Below are 27,505 nucleotides of genomic sequence, written 5' to 3'. Positions count from 1 at the left end.
TCAAGTTTCAATCAACTTTTCAACTTTACATAGTCACACACACACACATATATATATATGCTGCATAAAAAATAAAAAAAATGAAAAAAGTTAATTCCCTTGACACTAATAACTATCCAAAGGTAAAAAAAAATAAATAATAACCATCCAAAGATGAAGGGGACGCGTCCCTACACATCACGTCTAAGGTACTAAAATTCGAAAATTGAAGTTAAAGCATTGAGATCTACAATAACATTACTAAATTAACAACCAAAATCCTCCTTGGATCTGAGTTATTACCCAAATGACAAAAATGCCCTTAAATTAGTGTAACCAATATGCTCAAATAAGTGTATGATTTACATGAATATATTTGATATGTTAAGATTTTGTATTTTTGTGATTTAGTAGTATTTTTTTTACCTTTCAAAATGAATGATGTGGTGTTCGAGTTCCCAAAGGGAGCAAATTGAGTGTGTTTGTGAGTGGTGTATGTGTTTTTCTTGCCAACAAATAAATAAATAAAATGATATGTCGAGATTCAAATAGTTATTGTAAGTCTTGGTCTACAGTACCCCAAGTATTGTAGAACTTCTCGTCTAATGCGTAAGATTCTTTCATTTTGACAAAAAAATCACGATTTAACTTAAAGAGACTATTTCACACTTTTGTAGACTAATACACTCTTTGTGAAGTCATTTTTTAATCGAAAGATCTCAATTGAACGGATCCATCAAGTATAAATAGTTCAGAATCATCTAATAATTTTTTTTTGTACACAATATACAGACATCACAATTTTTTTTTTTTTTGATTGCCAATCCAAAAAAAATTGGTGGTACTCCTCCTCTCCCAAAATAAATGGGATGATGGAGCATAGATGTGATCAGAGCTTGTGAGTTGTGACTGCGATCCAGAGTGGCAAATCAACCAGCTGTGATTGGGTCCCACCTCACGAACGTACCACCTGGAAAAGCAAACGAATCTACAGCTGGGCCCACGAGGGCACATCTTTAGAAGAAGGTAGGAGCTCAATGGGGGGCTGAATCAAAGGACTGAAAAGCTGGACACGTCAGCATTTTGATGTTATTTTGGTGGCATGGAGCTTTTGGACGGTCATGATCGCAGGTGGTGATGTGGGTCCACTTTGGGCACCGGCCTAATCCTTCTTGTTTGGCTTTTGCCTCGTGTCCTGTCCACACATCATTCAAGTCTCTACTCAAGAGGTTTAGGAAATACCGAAATACTATTAAGTGAAAAAAAACAGGAAATGTCATTTTCAAATTTGTAAACATTTCGAATTTTGACTACAAGAGTAAAATATAAAAGTGGTTCTTTAATTGTCCAATAAGAAAAAAAAAAAAAAAAAAGGGGGGGGTGGGGGGGAATTAACCTCTTTATAATAATTTTGGTGGTTTCACCTATTACATATTTTTCAATAAAAAAATCTCACTAAAATAATTAGTACTACAATAATGACTTGGTGGTATAAATTTGTACAAATGCGTAACATCTTTATTACAATATAATCTTTATTACAATATAAAGTTTCGATATTGTATTGTTTTTATATTATTAAATTATAATAATATTTTGTAATTTTCAGTATGATTGTGTTAGCGAACTCCATAATTTGATATGATTCTGTTCTTTAAAAATTCTTAAATTTCTATGTCAGGCAAGAGGGTATTTAAATTACAGTATTTTTCCAATGATATCCATGTTTGCTTTTTTACCAACCTTACTTTCTTAAAGCTAGGAACTGTATTAGGCGTTAAATAAAAAAAAATAAAAAAAAGGGAAATCAAATAGAAATCCAAGAACATGATAGCATGATAGTCCAGTCACCTGCATGCACAAAACATTGAATAATCCACCCAACAAAAAGATATAAGACTTGGCCTCCACCACGTGGCATTTCCAACCTATAAAAGTTTACCAAATTTTTATAATTGAATAATTTTTTCCAAAAATATTACTATATATATATAATAAAGAAAAAACATTTACAACTAGACATGCTAATGGCCTTTTATGTGAGTGGCATGAGATGTCAAGATTCTTTTTGAGTCCTCCTCCCCATTAATTTAAATAATTAAAGGCATTTGCATCTCTATATATAGCTCTCACATTCCATCATCTCCACACACAAACCATTCTTTGTTCTTCCTTCCTGTCATATTACATCCTTTTCTTCACACACTCTTTTCATTTTCACACACACTTTCCCTACCTTTCCAATGGCCACTGTTGAGGTAACTCAACTAATAGTTTTTTTTTTTTTTTTTAAATTAATCAGTCAATCAAGTTATCTGTGTCTGATCTTCATGTTTAAAGCAATGCCAAGACCATGTCTTTTACTAAAATATATATCAATACATCAAATGATGGATCTTGTTACATTAATAATGTTCCACACAATATCATGTATATTGGTGACCATGATAATACATAATTGTAAATATATATGTTCCTCAAATATCCTTAACATGCAAAAATTAATCTGTTGCTTACACACACACACACAAATTAATAGCACATCATTCAACTTGATTTTATTGAAGATTGAATATTGGGCCTTGCAGGTTGCACCAGCTGCTACAACATTGCCAGAGAATGAAACAACTGAAGTGAGGAAGCTCGAGACACCCGCAGAAGAGGTAGTGGCTGCACCAGCAGAGGCAGAGGCGGAGGCAGCCGAAGAATCAAAGGAAGCAACAACTGAAGAAGAATCGACCACCCGTGAAGTTGAAGCTCCTGTGGAAGCTGTTGAGACTAAGAAAGAAGTTGTAGAGGAAGCCAAAGTCACAGCCGAAGAGCCAGTGGAAGAGAAAGCAGAAGAGACTCCAGAGGTGGTGAAGAAGCCAGAGCCTGTTGTTGAGGAAACCAAAGAAGAAACTGCCGAAGCCACCGATGCACCGGCAGCTCCAGCCCCTACTGAGGAAGCCGTTGCCAAAGAAGACAAACCAGCTGAAGCAGTGGAGAAATCTGGCAATGAAGTTCCAGTTGACAAGGCAGAGGAATAGAGAAGGTGGTGCAGTAGTGGGGTTCCTTTAGCGTTGGCTTTTATATTTGCTGAGTTCTTTTTCAAACTTTATTATGTTAGTGAATTAGTGTGATCGTTATGTTGAATTAAGTTTTTGATGGGGTTTGGAAGCTACACTTAGTATTAATCAATCCCTGGGCTACAGAACACTGATACTTGAGATATGGATGTTGGTTCCAAGACGGTCAATGAGTTTGATATGGTGTGTGTGTGATGAGAGATATGTTTGTTTTTAGATTTTCCAATTATAATAATACTATATATTTATGCTTTAATAATATATATTAGTATATTTTTCTATGTTTGAAACATTGTTTTGAGAATTTCACACATTTCATATAGCTCTCGTAGCCACCGATTGTTTGGTCAATACCACATTGATTCCATTGATCTATTGATCTGTCAATACCACATTGACTCCATTGATCAATATTTGTATAGTTACAGTTAGTTTTCAAAATATGTCACACCTCATCCCTATCTAACTCTGGGTGAAAAGAGAATTATTTAGGTGTTCCCAACCCAAAGAGAAAATAAAAATAAATAAATAAATGGCAAAGAAAATTAAATAATAACTCCTTCAATAAATAATAATTAAACAATCCTTCAAATGATTATATTCAAAATCCCCAATATCATTACAACTCGGGAATCCATCATGTGAACCCCTATTCATAAATAATCTAACTGAACTAAATAAAAATATAAAATAAAACTGAATCACGTGAATCAAAAATTTACCGTGTAAATTTACCTAAGTGTTCCCAACTCAATACGATTGTGGTTTTACTAAACTCTTGGTCCTTACAGTTTACTACTGACACTCCTATCCTTATACACAAATATATGCAACCTTACAAAATTCCCTATTCTTCTAAAATTTTCTCTACTCTCCAAATACCTACCATCTCTTCCCACATTCTAAACCTTCAAACTCTCTACAGTACTCCACAATCTTCTACACAAATATGTAAAAGACCCTAAATATTCAAACTCTTTCTACGGTACTCCACAATCTTCTATACATTTGTAAAAAGACTCTAAATCTTCAAACTCTCTACAGTACTCCACAATCTTCAACACAGTGAAAGACTACAATCCAACTCTGTTTATGTCATGTAATGTCCTCTCAGTGGTCACACAAATGTAAAAGACTACAACCCAACTCTGTTTATGTCATGTAATGTCACACAAATGCAGAAGACTACAACCCAACTCTCAGTGGTTACGTGCTTGTCACACAGTGTCCTCTTAAGTGGGTTACGTGTAGCCTGCTAGATTGGCAGGTGTGACATGTGGCTCTTAAACTATGATAGTGTTATATAGTAGTTATTACCCAACCAAAAAAATGGTAAAATTTTGTTACCTTGGGGTGGGTCCAAAGGGCCCTGCCCAAGGGAGTTCTGGTATCCAAAAAAAAAAGTGGCAAAATATAACATGACAGTTGGCAGCCACGTCAGCTGTTAAAAGAATATCCTATTCTAGCTATAAACCATACACTGGTTTACATGTGTGATTGTGTATGTAGCCACGTGATGAGCTTCCTCAATCAGCAGTCACCGAGTTCATATCCCACATCCAGCATTGAAAGTTCATAGATACTCACAAATAAACCTCTCACAAATAACATCATGTCAAGCAATAATTTTCTACAACCTTACATGTCATCCAAGCAACAGATACTCAAAAAGAGAAGGAAAACCATGCAAGGAGGGAAATTTTCTTCCTTCTTGCCTTATTTATACTACACTATACCACCTGTATAAACAGTTCACAGTTGCCAAGAAAAAAGAGATTAAGATCTTCAGCAAGAACACACAAACAGCACCTTCTTAAATAGTTTCATAACATATGACAACATTATCCTATAATCTGTACAAGGTGAGACAAATCTTTTATGTGCAGTCAAACATACTTTTTGACTCAAAATTGCAGATGTAATTATTTCACCAAGTACCAAAGCTGCAGCCAACATGTTCCTGGACGATAATGTGAAGACGATCTCGCATGACAGCCATAGATGGATAAGGTGGAAAACACAACCGGTAGAAGCATGTGTGAGATGAAGGCAAGCGAACGTAGGACTCGTTGGACTTGTAGATGTAAAGCCGAGAGGCCAAACCACCAAAACCCTCTATCGGTAGATACTTAATGGAAGTCCAAAAGAAGAGGAGAACCATCCTCTGCTCTGCAGACATTTCCCCAACAATCTGCAAGATTTGAAAGTAGAGATAATTCTTTTATTATGAATATACTAGTATTGATGACTGATGTATTGATGACTCATTTTATGCTTAGAGAAATATCTTCTGCTTGATTATAGGTGTGGCAGCAACAATTAGTTCTTTACAGTTCCAGGTCAAGCCTGCCTGAATAAGGGCACTTCTGGCTTTAAATCTGTTAACAACTTCCCTCTAAATTTAAGTGAGATGCATAAGCAGAAATCTTGTGAAAAAAGATGCCTAGTGAATAGGCATATCAATTAAAAAATACTATTACTACTACGCGTTAAACACACACAAACAGACCGTAAAATAACACAAAAGGTCAGCCAGTTTTTCTTTGTGAACTCAACTATACATTATTGATTCCAAGAACCAAACAACTCAGGTGGGCTAGTAGAATTTATTTGGAACTACGGTTGATTGATGGCCACATTCTTTTTTCGTTTTTCCTGTAAAAATATGCCATAGGTACCAAAGAAGAAGAGAAAAAAAAAAAATTTGAAATGCCACCATCTAGTTCAATTGTCTCACTCACATCCTTTCTTGGTAGGGGTGAGCAAATAATCCGTCAATCCGATCCGAACCAATCCGATCCGTGTGGTTCGGTTCGGTTTTCAAATCTAATGGTTCGGTGATGGTTTAAAAAATCTGTAATCCGGTGCCCGCGGTTCGGTTAACGGATTGGGCCCTGAAAGATCCGATCCGAACCGTTAGACAAACTGAATCGAACCGTGACTGAATAATATATTAATGTATTATATATATATATACACACACAATATAATGGTATATCGTTTTTTTTTTTTTTTTTTTTTTTTTTTTTTTTTCATTATTCATTTAATATTAACCTAACCCTAACTCAGCCTCGCCTCTTCATTACGACATTACTCCAATCTCATTCCAGCCGCGCCTCCCTCACTAACTCAGCCTCTTCTCTTCACCCTCTTCGGTCTTCTCTCCTGAATCTCCTCTCGCCTCTGTGAGTCTGTGATACTCTTCGCCTCTCCCAATCTCTCGCCTCCCAATCTCTCGTCTCTCAATCCAACACCTTTCAACCATCATTCACCAGATTTGAAGCAACGGTGACCTCTGCGTATCGAAGCCACGGCGACCTCTTCGACTGGATCTACCTCTTTTCTGGTGAGTTCACAAGATTTTTGCATGGATCTACTTATTCTCCTCTTCTCTGAACATTTTTTGCAATGGTTTTCCACTGATTGCATGCATAAACTGTTGTTTGATTACCAAAAAAGGGTTGTATTTTATCTACTTAATTTTATGATTTTATCTACATATTTTAATTTTTGTTTTGTATAGAAGTTCCCATAGGTACCAAATATTTTACTTAATTTTTTGTAATGATTTTATCTAATATATATATATATGTTAGTTTTAGATTTAAGTTACCAAATATGATTGCGACTTTATTTCAGTATTTTTTTATGAATTTAACAATAAAAATATAAAATAGAAACAGTTTTGAAAGATATTTCGTAGAGTTTCACTCAACAGTACACCATCATTGTTGTTCGTTCTCTTTCGTGGTCTCACGGGTCATTGAATACGTGGAGTTTGGAGGGGTCATATTGTGAAGTTTCACTCTGCCGAAGGAGTATTATGTTGGCTCACCTATATGCTTTCATGCTAGTGGCTCCTATACTTTGAACTTGTTTTGTTTTTCACTTAATTATTTTTGTGTGCAGATTTTATGCTTTTAACATATGTTTTTTTTTTTTTTTTTTTTTATTTTATGTAGAAAGTTCCAAATCTAATTATTATCACTCATCTTGTTTTGGAACATTTTAATGTGGTTTTCAACTTTATTTTTGTCCACTTATATAATTAATTATCAATTTATCTGTAGAATATGATTCATTATAATTAGTTTCTCTCTTTTAGGGCTGAATTTTCTGTTGTTGCTGTGATCTAGCAATCTTCCACTGATTTACACATATGTTTAATTCTCACTGTTCCACTTATTTACATACATGTTTAATTCTCACTGTTCCACTTATTTATATACATGTTTAATTCTCACTGTTGTTGTTGTGATCTGGCAATCTTCCACTAATTTTTGTAACAATTTCTTTTCCTGGCAGATGACAACTGCAGAAGATACTAATGTTCCAAGGCCTGAAGTTACTGCTGCTGGCACCAATGATAGCAAAAAACGTTTCATATCTGATGTTTGAGACCATTTCACAAAAGAGAAAGGCCCTAACTCTACTAAGTCGAAATGTAATGTGAAATGCAACTATTGTAGTGCATCTTATTCATGGTCTAGTGGAAATGGGACAAGTACATTGAGGAACCACATAAGTAGATGCCAACAATATCCATTTAATGTTGACAAGAAACAAAAATTCATTTCGTTTCAGTCAACTACTAAAGGAGAGGGTGTTATGGTTTCTTGGAAATTTGATCAGGAGTTGTGTAGACAAGCACTTACTAAAATGATTATCATTGATGAATTACCTTCCTTTCAAGTTTGTTGAGCGTGAAGGTTTTCGTTATTTTCTTAGTGTCTTGCAACCAAAATTCAAATTGTTGTCACGTTTTACTGTGGTTAGGGGCTGTTTGGCATTGTATGCTATAGAAAAGAAGAAGTTGAAAACCTTAGTAAATCAACTCAATCAAAGAATTTGTTTCACCACTGATATATGGACGTCAATTCAAAATCTTTCTTATATGTCTCTCACGGCTCATTTCATTGATAAGAATTGGGACCTTACACAAGAGAATTCTGAATTTTTGTATAATGCCTAGTCACAAGGGTAAGGAAATTGGTCGTGCAGTTAAGACTTGTTTGCTTGATTGGGGTATAGACAAATTGTGTACACTCACGGTTGATAATGCTAGTTCAAATGATCTTGCGGTTGCATATTTGAAAGAAAAGAAGCTTTCTAAGAATGTTGGCTCTTTCCTTTTAGGTGGTGAATGTTTTCATATGAGGTGTTGTGCACATATATTGAATTTGATTCTGAAAGATGCTTTGAGTGATGTAAATGGTTCAATAGTTCGAATTCGTGAAGCTGTGAAGTATGTCAGGAGTTCTCCACAACGGGGAGAGCGTTTTCAAGCATGTGTGAAGAGGGAGAATATAACATTTAAGTCACATTTGTGCCTAGATGTTTCAACTAGATAGAATTCCACATACCTTATGTTAGAGGTGGCCGTAAAGTTTCAAAAAATCTTTTGAAAGGTTAGAAGATGATGATATTCAATTCCTACCGGAAGTTAATAATAAAGCTCCTTCTAGTACTGATTGGGAATCTGCTCGAGTTTTGATTTTTTTTTTTTTTTCAATTTATGAGGCCACTAACAAGCTTTCCGGATCTTTGTATGTTACTTCCAATAGATATTTTCATGAAGTGTTGGGAATTGAAAAGTCATTAAATACGTGGTCAAAGAGTCCTGATACTTGGTTAAGTAATATGGCATCAAAAATGAAAATTAAATTTGACAAATATTGGGGAAGCATTGAAAAAGTGAACACGTTGGTAGTGCTTGCAGTTGTGTTGGATCCTCGCTATAAATTGGAATTTGTGGAATTTTGTTATTCCCAACTTTATTCTCTTGAAATGGTTCAAAACCTTAGTAAAAAGGTAATGGATACATTCAACCGCATTTTTAGTGAATATGCAAAGTTTCATGCATTTACTTCAACCTCTAGTGGAACAAGAAATATTGCAAATGAGGTGGGAGTTGATGATGGAAATGTGGAAGATGATTTTTCCTCTTTGTATATAAAGCGCAAGATACAAAAAGAAAGTTCTACTCCCAAGTCGGAAGTGGAAAAATATTTGGACGAAGCTTTTGAAGATGTTCCAGAATTTGACATCTTGAATTGGTGGAAGGTGAACGGAAGTAGGTATAAAATACTTTCTGAAATTGCAAGAGATATTCTAGCTGTTCCAGTCTCTACTGTTGCTTCGGAGTCCGCTTTTAGCACTGGAGGTCGTGTGCTTGATCAATTCCGTAGTTCTTTAACTCCAAAGCTTGTGGAATGCTTAATTTGTACACAAGATTGGTTACGGGCTTCACCAACACCAATTGATGTTGAAGAAAAGTTGGAGGAACTTGAACAATACGACTCTGGTAAGTGTTAACAATTTGTTACATTTTTATTCAATTTATAAATAAATATCATATTGTGGATTTTAATTAAATTATGTTATTTTGTAGATGTGACTACAGTTTCAGATTCAGATTGGGAACTAGCCTTGCTTGCTGCCATTTTCAGACTTGTTTTGCTGCTAGTCAAGACTGTTGTTTGATGTTTTATTGTGCTATTTTTTTTTTCTATGCTAATGAGATACTGGGTTACTATTTAAGTATTTTGTTTTGTTTTATTTGGATAATTTATATTTGGTACTGTAATATTATTTTCACTTCCGGATGATTTACAATTTTTTTTTGTTGTTAGGTAATTTAAGTTTGTGGTGGTATTTATATGGGCCAAATACATTTTGAAATTTTATTGCTGTTATATAAATCTATTGTTGTTGTAATTGTTATTAGGTATATGGATTTACAAATCTAATATATTACTGATAATGGGCCATAATTGAATGCTGATAATGGGCCATAATTGAATGGGCTGTTTGAAAAGCCCAATCAGCCCAATCCGTGGGAACCAATCCGATCCGATCCATTAACTCACGGATCGGTTTGGTTCGGATTGAATGCCCCCACAGATCAGTTCGGTTTCAGTTTTAACCAATCCGTGGGGACCGGTTTGGCTTGGGATTTATCCCCAAACCGAACCGATCCGAACCGTGATCAGGCCTATTTCTTGGTATTTCGGATGTCCCTCAAGTGCCATCAACTTGAACCGTATTACTCCCAGATGGTATATCCACTAGCCATGTTGCTTGTGACTCCTACCTTATCAAAAACGAGCTTCTATCACCTCATCGTCCTAAACTAAAGTAGGTTTTAACTTACTGGTGGAGAGCATAATAATAAGAAAAAAGTTAAATCACATAATTCACATGGCCTTTTTGCATTCAAGTTTAGGGTTAAATTAAATCTTATTTAATATTACTTTTAGGCTGAAATAATTTTTTTTATGTTATATTAAATTTATCTTACTGGTTCTCATTTGAGAGTCATGGTTGGTCTACAATAATATTTAGTAAGATTACCATTTACAAAGTCCAAGACCTAGTAAGAGTAGGAAGAAACAACTGCCTCTAGATATTCAATGTTATCGTTCTGTTCGGTTGAGTGCAACTCAAAGTTCAGAGTTATATTAAATCTTATTTTAGATACTTTTTAGCCTGAAATAATGCTGATTTCATTTTACTTATGTTTTCCTGTGCTTTAGGGTCAATGATATTTTAATATGTGCTGGATTTAAGCAGGGCCGGATGACAACGAAGGCGGCTTTAAGTCCAGATTGCATCTGTAATAAGGTTTCTTGGCTAATGAAATTGTTCGATAATATCATATTAACTAAGAAATTCCCCAACGAATGATTCATACTATGAAACATTAACAGGTGTGACCAGACGATGAGATTAATACATGAAACGAAGTGTAGGGAGATTAATTTGAATTTATGCCAAAGAAGTCGACAATGAGAGCTATTGCTTATTAAGAGCTAATGGGAAGATGTAGGGAGAAGAAAGATCTTCGTATTTTATCGATTTAATTTAAAAAATATGATATGGTCCCTAAAGATATAACGGTTTTATAAAACAAAGAGTCACTAACAGAAATATTGAATGGCAAATGATGAAACAACTGAAATAGAAGCAAGTAAACTTCCTATTAGGCTTACATCCGAGATCAACATTAAACACCCATCTTTTTGGCTTGGTTACCAATAAATTGAATGAACGCATACAAGATGAGGTTCCCTAGTTTATGTTATAATCTAATTATATTGTTTTGATTCATGAAACTAAATATTGAGGTGTGGAGAGAAGTTCTAGAATACGAAGATTTATTGTTAATATAAGAACGGAATATATAGAAGTAACTTTGGCAAATCCAATCAGCTACAACTTTGGAAAAGCTTTAAAAGTAAGGTCTATTCAAGCCTCTTCCCCATCCCCATCACCAGATCCTGGACTGTATAGCAAAACTAGGAATACAAGTAGTGATAAACTAAAACTAAAACTCCACGGTAAAGGAATATAAAAATCTGATCAGTTTCATTACCTCGACTAGACTAGTTATATAGAGGGAGAAATTGGTAACTCGTTATTACAACAAGATGGGTTGAAGGGAGGAATGCTTTAAGCATATTAAGAGATAAAATTCTATAAAAACATACATCAAGCCGACTTTGCTTTATAGCATTGAATGTTGGGCAGTTACAAGATGACATGCTTCTAGAATTCTCAGAAGAAGGTCGTGGTCAAAATGAAAATGTTGATACGGGTTCGTGGTAAGACAAATATAAAATTAAAAACGATTATGTTCATGAAACGCCCATTTAGATCAAAGAAGAGAACATTTACTATCACAGTTCAGTCATGTTGAGTGAAGACCAACAAACACCAATGAGGAAAAATGCGTGGACCAGGCCAAGGTAATGCTAGGGGACATGACTGAGATGGTAAAGAAAGATTTAATATAGTGTGGTTTAACTGAATCATGGCCTTAAATATAGCGGAATAGAGAATAAGCATTCATATTCTCAATCTAAATAGTTTAGGCAACACTTGGTTGAGTGTGCAAACAATAAAAGATTGATATGTTGTAGAAAGAAAAGTAATGCAAAAGAAAAACAATGAAAATTTGCACATAGAAAGGAGAAAAAAAAAGGAAGAAATCAAACAAAAAACTCCAAATCCACTAATTGGTTAAAAATCACCGGGGAACCTTGAAAACACATTATCATAGAGGACCAAGATACAAAAAGAAAAAGACCCTCTTAATCAATGTTTCATGGAAAGTTCTTAATTCTCATAAATTAATAATTCAGAATTTAATGCCTCTTTTCATTCCGATGTACCAAAATCATGAGCTAAAACAATCCTGAAACCTTTCCACTCTTTTTGCCACAAACCTAAAATTGCCACAAGCCTAAAATTTCCAGGGCAGAACCAATTATACCCAACCATTAGCTCATGATAAAAAACTGAAGCATCTTGGCTTGACAGCTCAAGTAAAAGCTCACTGCGGGGAGGTTGTGCCCTTATCTTTTAAGGACCAGTAAGAATTCGCATTCACAAGATTTTTAGTGAAGTTGTTGATATATCTGCTTTGAGTACCCACACAAGCCAATTTCGCAAAAGAGTGCCCCTTTGGGAATCCACTAAGTAGATTGCTTCAAAAAAGAGGATAATTTAAAATAAATCTACTCCTCATTTAAGCAGCAAAAATTTTTTATGCTTCATTTAATAGGAGGGAAGAAGGGAAGAGAGGAGGGATGGAACAATGCTCTATCATTTGGTAGGGGGGAGAGCTGGAGGGAAAGGAGGATGGAGGGATGAGCCATTCCTATCCAAAAGTGGGAGGAAAAGGGGAGTAAAAAAGAAAAGGAGAGATAAATTTAAAACGACATCCTTAACCATTTTAATGTTCTAAGTATATATTTAAGGGTATATTACTAAAAGAATAATAGCCTCTATTCCCTTCTATCCAACCAAACAAAATGAGGTATGAACACCATCCCTTCCCTAGGGATGCCTCATCCATCCATCACCCTCTCCCTTCCATCAAATTTTCCAACCCTCCCACCAAACGAAGCATTAATGGCAAAATCCAATTAACAATACAATACCTTACAAAAAAGGATTTACATCTTCAGCACAACAGCTTGCTTCATCTATCAAAACTAGTTGTGAACTAGTTGGGGCTATATAGAACATCTTGTTTGAGTTTCTAACAGATCTTAATAGTGTAGCATATGTACTGGTGTGATTATAATAGCATCAACTCTTAAAAGGAGCTTAATTAGAAGAAAGCTTAGTCTCACAGGGCTGGTTCCACACCCAAGATGACTAGTAGCTAAAGAGATAAGAGGTTACATTGCACCCAATTATGAAGCACAAGATCACCTGTACGTACCTGACATGGACCCTAACATGTCTACAAATCTGTGACAAAAGAATCCATATTTTCTACTAAGTCCAATAATTGCTCAATCAAGTTAATTAGCTGCCTTGTTATCTAGCAACTTAACCAAGAACCCTTTTTCAAAATAAAAAAACAAATTACAATGTTCTCAAAAGCTAGTGATTGCCTTAGCAAGAAAGGTAGCACTTCAAACTCCACAAAATGCTCAATGATATGTATCCTAGTCCAAACATCAATTTATGTTTGTAAAATAGGAAACCCCCGGTTCCAAATGGGGCCAAGCCTGTGGCATTAAAATGGTAAAATAGTCCAAAAGGACATTCCACGAGGATATCTCTTTTTCCTTTTCTTTCTTTATAATTTTTTTCACCACTCCTATCCATACATACATACATATATATATATACTTCGCTTGTTGAAGGACCCCATCTGGATCCTCGTCCATTGTACTCACAAATCCCTTATCTAAGCTCTGGTAGGTATATTGTTCAAGGACAAGGACAAAAAGCTCTTGATTTAAAGCTCCATGGGGCCCCAGCCTATTAAAGGCAAATCTTATACTAAAAGGACATCCTCTTTTATCGATAAGTCTTGATGCCGACATTAATTTTCTCGAAGACCTCTTCTATGGATAAGCCTCGATGACAGTGTTAGCCCAAGGTTGTCTGGCTAGCATCAATATTCACTCATTCGAAGAAATCCTCGCCTATGAAATAGCTTCAATGACAAAATGTTAGCCCCCTGTGTGGTGTGGCTAACACCAACATTCTCAAAAACCCTCGAGAAACTCCTCACTAAAATCCTCATACAGATAAGGTTCGGGGATGACTTTAGGGACCATTTGAGTTTGAAGAAAGGCTCAGGCTCAGAAAATGGTCACTAGGACTCACACGATACTCAAAGTACTTGGTTTTGTTGGTGGCTGAAATCCAGTGTCTGTTGAGAAGGCAGATCACTCTCACAATGGGTCAGCCAACCATCGACCAGGCCTGAAAAGAGTGACCAATTTGACTCTTCTCACACAAATCATGCCCATATTAAATTGCAAATTCCAACATCATTCTATCATATTAAATAATTAACCTCGACACATTAAACAATTGCCTTTAAACATGATGACAATCATACTTGCCTGGCCATTTTCTTACGTTGTCATAATCACACCTTTTGCATCACTATTATAAACCCACAGGTATTGCTTCCCTTTTATTATAAATGGTTTGTATCAAAATTGAAGGGAGGACCCAAAGGTGGAATCACCCACGTAACTCTACAATCTCTCCAATTCCTTACTCACAAAAACCATATATTTTAACATCCAGAGTCCTTTACAGCCTTTCCCTTACAAGTCTATGTAACATTACCCGTTAAACCCTAACATCCCTCCCTCCCTTCCTCTGACAACTTCCACTCCACCCAGTCCCCTTGAGTCCGTAGGATTTCTGTTGTGCTAGGTACGCCTCACCTCTTGCATGTATCTCGCGGATCTACAACATTAAATTTAATATGAGTGATGAAGTTGTAAGGAAAAGTAGGAGGGAAGGAGAAGGTATCCTGGGGAAAGGAGAGGTAATTCCCTCATTTTTTTATTTAGTTGACCAAGGACGAATGGAAAAAAAGAAGAAAATGAGTTTTTCATGGTTTTGTTGTTGTTCTTGTAAATTTGAGGAATAATGTAAAAGAAATGAAAGTCCATTTCCCACTCTCCTACCACTCTTGGGAGGAAAACATGGTTGGTCGAGAAGGAAAGGCCTTTCCTTCTTAATTAATTTCCTTCCCTTTTCTTCCTAGGAAAGAATATAAATTTATCAATCCTTCCCTTTTCTTCTGCCCTCAACAACAACACCAACCCCCCCCCCCCCCCCCCCCCCCCAAAAAAAAAAAGGATAATAATTCATCTCAATCATACATTTCCTGCCCACATGTTCCCTTAAGTACCCGATATTATATCGCAGGAAGCATGACTTGCACTACAGCTGTCGGGTATAACTTTAATTACAATTAAACCTGCACCAAATTTTATAATGCAACAATTCTAGAAACACCTTCTGTTCAATTTATCCTGCTTCTATTCTCTGGTCAGCAACTTCACAACAACAAACAAAAACAAATATGATCACTCTTTAATTCCATTTGCCATATATATTTTAACCGCCACGTCTATTTCTAGTTTCACTAAATTTTCAAACCCCTTAATTCTAAAGCTTCTCCCAACACTGGTACAAGCTTATGCTGAAAGGTAAAAGACATTTACATTGAACGTTGATATAAGGCAACACTATAGGAAATCAACTTATCCTCTCATCAAATTACTTTTACATATCCTTCATATGTCAATAAATCTATCTAAGCCTCTTTTCTAATGTTTAAGTGGGATGTATTTACAAGCTTCTGGCTAAGGTCCTTGCTCTTAGGTTGAGGGGAGTAATGGATGGGATTATTTCAGATTCCCATAATGCTTTTGTTGGAGGAAGACAAATTCTTGATTCAGTTCTTATTGCAGGTGAATGTGTGGATTCCAGATTGAGAAGTAGTGTTCCCGGAGTCTTGTGTAAACTTGACATTGAGAAAGCGTATGATCATGTGAATTGGAATTTCCTGCTTTATTTGCTTCAAAGAATGGGGTTTTGTAGTAAATGGAGGAAATGGATTGAGACATGCCTTTCGTATGTCAAATTCTCTGTTCTTGTAAACCGGTCTCCTAGTTTCTTTGGGTGCTCTCGGGGTTTAAGATAAGGAGATCCCCTGTCATCTTTCCTCTTTCTTATTGTTATGGAGGGCTTAAGCAGACTTATGCGAAGAGCAGAGGATCTTGATCTTATCAAGGGCTTTATGGTAGGGAGAGATCCTGTCCATCAGATGGAGGTCTCTCATTTACTTTTTACGGATGACACCCTGGTTATCTGTGATACTAATGTGTCTCAGCTTAGATATCTGAGGTGCATTTTGGCCTGTTTTCAGGCTGTCTCTGGTTTGAAAGTTAATGTGGCTAAAAGTGTGCTTGTTCAAGTTGGAGATGTTCAGGATATTTCTTCTTTAGCGGAAGTCCTTGGGTGAAAGGTGAGTTATTTTCCAATTCCGTATTTGGGCTTGTCTTTAGGGGTTTCCTCTAAAACGCTGGGGTGTTCGGATCCTGTGATTGATAGGTATGCGAAGAGATTAGCAGGATGGAAAAAGCAATACTGTCTAAGGGAGGGAAAGTTACGCTTATAAAGAGCACTTTATCGAGCCTTCCCACATATTTTTTATCTATGCTCCAAATTCCTTGCTCTATTGCTGATAGGATGGAGAAAATTCAAAGGGATTTCCTTTGGGGTGGGAGAGGTGATGAATTTAAGTATCACCTTGTCAATTGGAGTTTGCAAGCCAATGAAGTTTGGTGGTCTTGGTATCAGAAGACCGGTCCCCTTTAACCAAGCTCTTCTGGGTAAATGGTTGTGGAGGTATGGAAGGGAAAGACATCGCCCTTGGCGAAGGCTTGTTTCATGTCGATATGGGGAAGAGAGTGGTGGTTGGTCTACTCGTCCGGTTTCTCTTGTGGGAGGAGTTGGGGCGTGGAAATTCATAAGGAAGGGATGGGACACTTTTTCTACTCATATCAGATTCAAAGTTCATGATGGCAGATGTGTACGCTTTTCGGAGGATCTTTGGTGTGGAGACCAGCCTTTATCTTGTTTATTTCCCAAGTTATACAGTATTGCAGTTGATAGACTTGCCTACGTAGCCAACTGTTATCAACTTGATAGTAGAGGGATTACGTGGGACGTGCAATTTCGACGCTCTTTTCAGGATTGGGAGGTGGACGAGGTATGTGTTTTCCTGGATTTGTTGTATCGATAGGAAGCAGTTGGCAGAGGTAGTGATGATATGACATGGATTCCCTCTTCCCATGGTCGCTTTGAAGTTCGTTCCTTATTCTTAGGTCTTTCTGATTTCGATATTGTTGATTTTCGATGGAAGACTATTTGGCGTTCTATGGCTCCAACTAGAGTGGCATTCTTTGGTTGGACCGCTGTTGGGGTAAGATCCTTACGATTGATAATATAAGGAAAAGGGGCAATTGTCTTGTTAACTGGTGTTACTTGTGCAAACAAGATGGTGAGCCAGTTGCTCACATTCTCATGCATTGTCCTATGGTGAGGGATTGTTGGAATCTTATCTTTTGTCTGTTTGGTATGCGTTGGGTTATGCCTCGTTATCCTAAGGATTTGATTTGTATATGGAGAGGATGCCGTGTGAGTAGCGTTGTCCGCAATTATTGGAGAGTTGCACCACAATGTGTTTGGTGGTGCATTTGGAAGGAGAGGAATGATAGAATGTTCGAAGGGAAACATTCGTCTATGGTGATTCTGAAACTTCACATCATACGCTCTCTTTTCAGTTATGTGAAGAGGAAGTCATGTTCTTTTTCCGAAGATTTAATTATTTTTTTTGGCTTCTTTGGGATCTTAATCCCTAGTTCCACTTTTGTATAAGGGATGCGCTCCCCTCTTGAACGCCTATTTTATTTCAATTATTACTTATCAAAAACAAAAAAGCATAAAGCTATTTCATTTTCCCCCAAGATGATGGTTCCCAGTAGGTCGACCTCCCTGGCATAAATTCAAAATGTTTTCCTCATTTGCTCAGTATGATTCCTTAAAATATAGGGCTTGTAAAGATGTCAATTGATTATCCACAGCATTAAAATTGTATTCTCACTTCAGGCTATAAACCCTATAAATCTATCTCTCTGAACCTATCCTTTTTTTCTAATCTTCTATTTACTGCGCACAATCAAAACCCTAACCCTATTTCCAGCCAAATCTCTCCTCATTCTGAAAATCCCTCTCTAAATCTATCTTCCTCTAAGCTTCCCTATACTATTTTTAATCAAAATTCTACCCGACCCTAATTGGCCCCCTGGGCATTGACACTACGACCTCGATCCAAAATTTCAGCTACAAATTCTCTTCTACAGACAAGAACAAGGTGACCTCTGGTTCACCTTCATCCCGTCAGACATTACCATCTAAAGCCGGCGATTTCATCTTCTCTCTCCCCTTTTGAGTATCTTGATTCACCCCAATCGTCCCTCCATCTACAATCAACAAGAATCAAAGAACAGAGATAGAGACCAGATACCCTCCACAAAATTGCGAACAAGACCTTGACTCCACAAGAATCAAGAAAAGTAAACCCTATGCTAATCAATAAGTTTTCTCCCTTTCTCTCTATATTGATTCGTGTGTGTGTATATATATACACACACACACACACATACATATAGTGAATATTCACTGATATATACATATATCTATTGATATATATTGATTGATATACATGTATCTATTGATATGTATTGATTGATATACATGTAGATACCAGACATACAGAGGATTATATACTGATTTTATAGTATATTGACCAATAGAACACCTAGTATTTTTCCTTTCTATATAAGTATAGGTAGACTGATTTTGTTCCTGAAAAGAGATTTGATTATCTTATGTTCTTATTGTTATTACCGATTGTTCTACTTTCTGTTAAAGAACTTCGATTGCTGGGTTTTTCTGCATTTACTGATTATTTGATTTGTCTACATTATAGTTTTTTTAGCATTATCTTTGGTATTTGAGTAAATATAACTTTGTAATCATACAAGGCATTATACTGTATTTGCTTCTTGTCTCACACTGTAACTTGGATACAAAAATTGATGAAATAAGTAACTAATACCTCAAACTACGCATCTAGATTAAAAATTACGTAGAGTGATATAGACAAAACTTGAAGGTATTTTTTACTCTCCCAATGCTGGTATCTATAAGGCTTGAAGTGAAAAAGAGGTCAGTTGACGTTAGGTAGACAACCAACCGTAAAATTTATGTCAAATCTTCAAAATGAATTCCCTTTCAACTAGAACAAATACATATAATAAATAAATAAATTTGAACATGGAATATAGGGACATTAACAGATAAGGGTAGTGGAACTCATGGACACACTTAAAAGGAAAAAAACAAAATAGCTTGTCTACAAGGTTTTAAGGATTTGTATTGGCCGGAATTCATCGCCTCTGTCGTATTCCTCTCTGTAAATATATATATACACACACATATATATATATATACGCATTATATGGGGAGTTGACAACCTAGGGTTTTTTTTTTTTTTTTTGGATAAGTGTGAACCTAGGGTTTTTGATGGGAGGAAAATCGGTTTGTGTTTAATAATTTGAATCCAATCTCACTCTAATTGTAGAATCACACTCCAAAAAACAGTATAGGATGAAAGTAACAAAATCAATTCTCTCTCCCACTCTTTATATATAACTCTCTATATATAGCTTCTCTAAATCACAATCTCTCCCTCTCTAAGCTGCCATTTTTATCATTCTCAACAGCAAAAACAACATCGAACACAATAAGATCTAATAGTGAATCGTAACCATAACATTTAAAATTTTAAAAACAAAAACAAAAACAAAACTATGGAATTGGGAAGGAGACGAATGCTCTACATATCTTTACATTTAGAGGAATCTAGCTTTCGGTGGTTTCTTCATCATTGTTTTCTTGTTTTTTATTATACTAATTTGGGTTTTTTGTCTAGTTTATTCTTCACAACTACAGCAGCAAGTTTTTTGGAGGAGATGACAATGCTGAGCGACTTTGAACTTTCTTTGTGCAGTGATTCATGCAGCGAATATAAGTTTCTGGTTAGAAGCTGTTGGTTTGATTTTTAGCTTCGTGGTGGGCTTTAACTGGTTCGATTGGATTTCAGCAGTCTAAATTGTGATTGAGGTGTGATGCGTACGGGTGTAGGTTATTTGGGTGGTGGGTTGCTTCGAGATAACATGAGACAATGGAAATTGAGACACAGTCAGTTCAACAATTTTTCGGCATGATGATTAGGGTTCCGACGAGGTTGTCATGGAGAATCTTGCTGTTTGGTGTTGGTAATTGGTCTGCTTAGTAAGGAAGAGATTAGAGTTTTGCATTTTACAAGCCCAGATTAAGAGGAGAGGTGTATGTGTGTGCATGTAGCAGGTTATCAGTGGTTGAGGGTAGCAACAGAGGTGGCCGTGGTAGGGGTAGCAGCGGAGGTGGAAAGGAGAGAGAGAAGAGAAGAGAGGAGAGAGGGGAACAAAATGAGTGGGAAAATGTCATTCCACTTTACCAAAATTTTCATCATTTTTATTATTATAATAATCTGGCTATAACAGTCATTTCTCCCTAATGTTTAATGTCTGTAGCCCCAAAACGTTAAGAGGAGAAGTCAATGCAACTTTTTTGCACAAATTTCATCAAGTGTAATTAGGACAAGCTTCAGAGGAGGGCATTGTATTTTACCCTAATAAGAAATAGAAAGACAGTTGAGAAAATGAATAATAATAAGTTATAGGACCTGATAACTTACCTATAGAGACATGGAAAATTTTAGAAAAAAATAGAAATTTAATGGTTAACAAAGTTGTTTAACAAAATTTCTGAGAGAGAGAATGTAAAGGGAATGTAGGATAAAGCACCATAGTATTAATTTTTTAAAACAAAGGAGATATACAAAATTGTGAAATTATAGAGAAATTAAATTAATGAATCTTACAATAAAACTATGGGAAAGGCTAATCGAAAAAACCAAGGAAAGAAATTTCAATAAAAGATGATCAATTCGAATTCATGCCAGGTAGATCAACTATGGAAGTCATAAACATAAGACAACTAATAGAAGAATATAGAAGTACTAACTTAACTATAGAGACATGGAAAATTTTAGAAAAAAATAGAAATTTAATGGTTAACAAAGTTGTTTAACAAAATTTCTAAGAGAGAGAATGTAAAGGGCACATAGGATAAAGCACCGTAGTATTAATTTTTTAAAACAAAGGAGATATAGAAAATTGTGAAATTATAGAGAAATTAAATTAATGAATGTTACAATAAAACTATGGGAAAGGCTAATCGAAAAAGACCAAGGAAAGAAATTTCAATAAAAGATGATCAATTCGAATTAATGCCAGGTAGATCAACTATGGAAGTCATAAACATAAGACAACTAATAGAAGAATATAGAAGTACAAAAAAAATACTTGCACATGGTCTTCACATGCTTTAAATAAGACATATGATAGAGTGCTAAGAGACATAATTTGTAATGCTCTAAAAAGAAAACAAATTCCTATAGAACTAAATATGTATAATAAGAAATTGACCAGAGTTACTACGTGTGGAAAAACTAGTGAATTCTTTATAAAAGTAGGATTACACTGAGGATTAGTGTTACACCGAGGATTAGTGTTAAGTCCATACCTATTTATTATAATGTTAAATGAATACCAAAAGATGTCCAACAAACCAATATATGGTGCATGTTGTTTGCTGATGACATAGTTTTATTGGATACTTCGGAAGCCTTAGCAACAAAGTTGGGAACATAAAGAAAGAATTTAGAAGCAAAAGGCCTAAAAATTAGTAAAACTAAAACAGATTATATGGAATGCAAATTTGCTAAAGTAGCAGAAGATGACAATATTAATATTATAATTAAATAGTTGCTAGAAATAACCACTTTCATTATTTAGGGTCACTATTACAAAAAGATGAGGAGATAGATGGTGATGTAGTAAATAGGATTAGAGCATGGTGGACAAAATGGAGGCAAGCTAGTTGCATCTTACGTGACCAAAAAAAAATCAAATAAATTAAAAGGATAATCTATAGGACAGTTATTAGGTCAGCTATATTATATAGAGCAGTGTTGGGAGAGAGAGAGAGAGAGAGAGGATTGACTAAAAGAGACAATATTAGTAATGAAAGAGTGAGTAAAAACTAGGAATAACGCCTATTAGTAATAAAATCAGATTAAGTAGACTTAGGTGGTATCACCATATAACGTAGGCCTGAAGAAGCACCCATTAGAAGAGGTAGAGTTGTTTGCTTAAAAGGTAAGCGACGGAGAGACCGATCAGAACTTATATGGGATGAAGTAATTAAAAATCATTTTAAAAAATTAAATATCAGAAGATGAGACATGGTGTCTAATACTAAAGAATGAAAAAAGAGAATAAATGTGCCCGACTCCAATCCCACGCCCCTATCCAAATCCCCAAAAAATCACATCGACCAGGGAAGAATTTTGTTTACTGTTACTTTGCAGCATTAAATATAATCATCTTGACTTAATGCCCACAAAATCACTTTGACTAGGGAAGAATCTTGTTTAATGTTACTATGCAGCATTAAATATGATCAGCGACTTAATGCCCACTAATTTCATGGAAAAAAAGAGGGGGGGGAACAAAAGAGAAAAAAACTTTCTACAAGTAATATGGAATGACGAACTGGAATGTCATGCCGAATAACACCATAAAATTAATAAATAGTTCCCCCAAGAAAGAAGATTCCACTAATAACCAATATATCATAAAAGGCCCAAACCAAGGACATGAGGATGTAAGAAAAATGAACATTCTTCAACATTAAACATAGCAAATATAGTAAGACCAACCCCATAAGGATGTAACAAAAATGAATGGTCTTCAAAATTGAACATAGAAGATAAAAAATTATAGTAAAACCAGAATTATACAGGTACATACCTTCCAGAACCAGTGTATCTGCTGATCACTTTCTTTGTAGCCATTATATTCGGTATTTGCTTTCCAATCTTCGACAGAAATAGCCTTTTCACTCCCATGCAGCATCCAATCAAGATCCTGAAGCTCTAAACTTTGGAAAAAGAATTTTTTGAGCCTTGTGTCACAAAGCATATCACCAAAACCTTGTGAAAAGTGGGTTACTTGCTCGCTGATAGATGTGACAAAATGATGCTGAATAAGAAGATCAACATACTCCTTCCTGTTCCTACTATTGACAGCAATGTTTTTTCCCCCAGGGCAAAGCTCTACAACCTTCCTGGATCCTAACTCTTCAACTTCTCGAACAAACGTTAGACCTAGAGCATCTGAATCTACTACCTCAGCATCCATGTCCAAAATTTTCTTGCAGCCGCTATACAGGCATGGATCTGCATCACGTATATCTTCCAAAGAAACAGACTGTCCAGCCAATTGCAAGAAAAGCACACGATCCAAAACAATGCCAATTTGAACTTTATGCATCAATGCTAGCGCAATTACTCTGCCAGTGAAGCTAAAATATTCAAGGTGCAAGGGATCCACCTTAGACGCTGCCATAGAACACAATGTACAGAACTATCATTAATTTTTTGCTTTTTTTGAGTAAAAGTCAATTAGAAAAGCATTCAAAAGGGGAACGCGTCCCTAATACAAAAAACAAAAATTGAACCTAAGGACCCATAGAGTCCAAAAGATCAACTAAGTCATCAGTCGAGGAGCAAGCGCTTCCTTTCACATTACAAAAAATAGAACGAATAATATGAATTTTCAAAGTCACCAAAGACGATTCCTTTCCTTCGAAATTTCTGCTATTCCTCTCTCTCCATATGCACCACCAAACACAGTGTGGAACTATCCTCTAACAGTCACGAGCGTGACTTTTCACTGGGCATTTTCTCCACGCGTTAGTCAATCCTATGGAGGACTGAGGCATTACACAATGTATACCAAAAATGCCGAAGATTAGGTTCCAACAATTATACGCCACAAGGCAGTGCATAAGAATGTGATTAGGGCTGCAAATGAACCGAGCCGAGTCAACTCCAGAGAAGTGCTCGGGCTCGGGCTCGGCTCAGTGGAGATTTGACGAGCTCGGGCCCGGCTCGGTTCGGGATCGTTACATATTCAACAAGCATAAATCAGCACAAATCACCTGTTCTTGGCTCGATTCTGGATCCTTACATATTCAACAAGCACGGATCTTTGGCCGGAAAGAAATTCTTCCGATCTCTATCTCTGACAGAAAAGTAAAAGAAAAAATATAGAACATATTTTTAAGATTATATCAAAAATTAAAACTTTTATCAGACTCAATCTACCTATATTTTGAACTGCGCTACTTTAAGATCAGTTAGATAGAGAGAGAGAGAGAGAGAGAGACTGATCTGTGTTGCAAGAAGAGGGCTGCCGGCAAGATGAGGCAGCGGAGGTGAAGAAGAAGATGTGCCACAGCAACTGTACGCTTTTACTTCTTCTAGGTCTTATTTGCAGATAGGTTTTTTCTCTCTTTAACTTTATAAATCAACAGCTGAGATGTATTAAGTTTCAAGGGATGAGATTAAATCTTGTAGGGGTGCAACTTAGGTTGGTTAACCCGAACCAAACCCGGCCCAGCCCGATTTTCACGGGCTTAGGCAATGCATTTTTACAATTAGGGTTGGGCTTGGGTTGAAAAATATCAACCCGAATTTAATTAGGGTTGGGCTTGTGTTGAATTGCTAGCAACCCGAGCCAACCCGAATTCTAATATTATTTTTATATATATTTTTACTTTTAAATACATTATATGTAATATTTAAACTATGATTACTTTTTTATTTTCAACTTCTTTTATTAAATCTTAACTTATTGTATGTTAACATTTAAGAGAATTAATTTTTTTTAAAATTGTTTGTAATTTATTAAAATCTGCAAAAAGTTTTTAAATTTTTTCTTATTTAAGAGTAATTTGATATAAAACTAATTCAAGATAATATTAAATTTTCGGTATAAAGATTAACCATATGAGTAACCCGAATTAACCCGAAGTACCCGGAATCTAAGTCCAAGTAGCAAGCCCGAATTTAAAAGTAAAAGGATGGGTTGAGCTTGGGTTAAGTAATTAAGGTTGAGGACAGGGTTAGGGTTAGGGTTGGGCTTGGGCTTGGGTTTAGCATTTCATATGGTGGGTTGGGCTCAAGTTATACCGCCCAACCCGCCCGAGTTGCAGCCCTAAAATCTTGTTTGCATAATGGGCTAATGAATTATAACTTTTTGGGACTTTATTAATAAAATTACGTGAGTTGGGCCAAGTTTATATGGGTTAAACATTTTTAAACTTAGAATGATTATACAAATGGGCCATTAACTTAACGAGCTTGTTCACGAGCCTAATGAGCTGAGCTCAATGTTGCTCAAGCTCGGCTCGTTTATTAAATGAGCCTGGAAATTGAGCTCGAGCTCGGCTCATTTACTAAATGAACGAGCTCAAGCCGAACTTTTAACGAGTCGAGCCCGAGCTGTTCATGAATAGCTCGGCTCATTTGCAGCCCTAAATGTGATCCACAAACTCACCGTCTGTTTTACATAGACAATACCAATTAACAATAGTGTTGCCTCTCTTTCTCAAATTGTCCAACATCAAAATCTTGCCCCAGACGGCAGTCCAAACAAAGAATGCTCTCTAAGTGGAGCCTTAGAGCACCATATAGTCTTCCATGGGAAAGCAAGACCAAAAGAACATGGATTGAACACCAAATCTACCACGGGAGGAAGGAACCCACAAAATGTCATCACTACCTCTGTCAACATCCTTCTACTAATACAACAAATCCAGAAAAACACATACCTCGTCCATTTCCCAATCCTGAAAAGAACGCCTAAAGCGCACATCCCACGTAACCCCACTGCTATCAAGCCGATAACAGTCCGCTACGCAAGCGTGCCTATCTTCGGTAATACTATAAAGTCTAGGAAAGGAATAAGCCAACAACTGATCTCCACACCATAAATCCTCCCAAAAGCGAACACGCCTACCATCACGAACCTTGAATCTGATATGTGAGGAGAAAACATCCCAACCCTTCCGAATGAATTTCCACGCGCCGACGCCTCCCACAACAGAGATTGGACGGGAGGACCAGCCATCACTCTCCTCCCCAAAACGACACGAGACAATCCTTCTCCACTGGCGATGTCGTTCCCTACCGAATCTCCATAACCACTTTCCTAATAAAGCTCTATTAAAAGGAACCAACTTTCAGATGCCTAAAGGCCCTAAACCGCCTAACTTCAAGGGTTTGCAAACTTGCTCCCAATTAACAAGATGATACTTGAACTTCTCTCCCCTTCCACCCCATAGAAAGTCCCTTTGAATTTTTTCAATCCTTTCGGCGACAGAGCATGGGATTTGAAACAAAGATAAGAAGTAAGTGGGAAGGGGCGAGGGAGTACTCTTGATAAGAGTGACCTTCCCCCCCCTTCGACAGATATTGCTTCTTCCATCCTACCAACCTCTTCTCATACCTATTAATTACCGGATCCCAGCTCCCCACCCTCCCAGAGGAAACCCTAAAGGCAATCCCAAATAAGGAAGAGGAAAAGCACCCACCCCACACCCAAGAACTGTAGCTAAGGAGGAAATATCCAAAACATTCCCAACCGGGACAAGCACACTCTTTCCAACATTGATCTTTAGCCCAGAAACCGCCTAGAAACAAATAAGAATGCACCTCAAATATCTAAGTTGGAAGACATCGGCATCACAAAAAACCAAGTTATCGTCCACAAACAGCAAATGGGAGATCTCCATCTGATGAGCTACATCTCTGCTGACTCTAAACCCCCTGATATAACCCAAATCCTCCGCTCTCCTCATTAATCTGCTCTAATCCTCCATGACTATAAGGAATAGAGAAGACAACAAGGGGTCTACTTGTCTCAAGCCTCAAGAGCTCGCAAAGAAACCAGCAGGAGATCCGTTCACAAGAACAGAGAACATGACGGACGAATCATGTCAAAAGAATGAAACCCTCTATGATATGATCTACGCCAAGCTTTAATCAAACCCTTAGAAGATCAAGGCATTACCCAAAACATACCGAATAAGACATATATAAGGTTCCAACAGACGTACGCCACTAGGCAATGCAGGAGAATACGATCCACCGACTCACCATCTCGTTCGCACAGGCAACACCAATTAACAATACAATTGCCTCTCTTCCTCAAATTGTCAATTGTCAAGATCTTGCCCTATACAGTAGTCCACACAAAGAATGCCACTCTAGGTGGAGCAATACAACGCCATATGGTTTTCCATGGAAAATCAATGGCAGTGAAGTTGGAGAGGCATCGGAACAGGGATCGTACTTCAAATCGACCATGGGAAGAGGGGATCCACCTAATATCATCACTACCTATGCCAACTGCCTCCTGCTGATACAACATATCTAGAAGAACACATACCTCGTCCATCTCCCGGAACGCCGAAAGCTCACGTCCCACGTAATCCCATTGCTATCAAGCCGGTAACAGTCAATTACGTAGACATGTTTGTCGGCGGCGATGCTGTACAAACTGGGAAATGTGCAAGATAACAGTTGTTCACCACAACATGAA

At 36.6% G+C, this 27,505-nt stretch overlaps 2 protein-coding genes across 2 annotated transcripts in view; one reads left to right on the top strand and one right to left on the bottom strand.

The window, feature by feature from the left end:
• The first annotated feature begins 2,107 nt into the window (after nt 1-2,107).
• LOC132308913 (fruit protein pKIWI501-like) lies at nt 2,108-3,306 on the top strand. The gene is made up of 2 exons (XM_059807209.1): nt 2,108-2,237; nt 2,568-3,306. Exons 1-2 carry the CDS (start codon nt 2,223-2,225, stop codon nt 3,006-3,008), a joined length of 456 nt encoding a protein of 151 aa, XP_059663192.1. The 5' UTR covers nt 2,108-2,222; the 3' UTR covers nt 3,009-3,306.
• A 1,321-nt stretch (nt 3,307-4,627) lies between these two features.
• LOC132308905 (E3 ubiquitin-protein ligase UPL5) overlaps nt 4,628-27,505 on the bottom strand; it is a 35,182-nt gene continuing 12,304 nt past the window's right edge. Inside the window, exons 2-3 of the mRNA XM_059807198.1 lie at nt 22,868-23,457; nt 4,628-5,238 (exon numbers count right to left, since the gene is read on the bottom strand). Coding sequence (XP_059663181.1) covers nt 4,975-5,238; nt 22,868-23,457 — 854 coding nt within the window. The 3' untranslated portion in view covers nt 4,628-4,974. The remainder of the gene's footprint in view (nt 5,239-22,867; nt 23,458-27,505) is intronic.

Source organism: Cornus florida, unplaced genomic scaffold, assembly GCF_030987335.1.
Source record: "Cornus florida cultivar Cherokee Brave unplaced genomic scaffold, ASM3098733v1 CherokeeBrave_3.0.0_Hap2_Chr01, whole genome shotgun sequence".
Classification (NCBI taxonomy): Eukaryota; Viridiplantae; Streptophyta; class Magnoliopsida; order Cornales; family Cornaceae; genus Cornus; species Cornus florida.
This window is presented reverse-complemented; position numbering and strand designations above follow the sequence as displayed.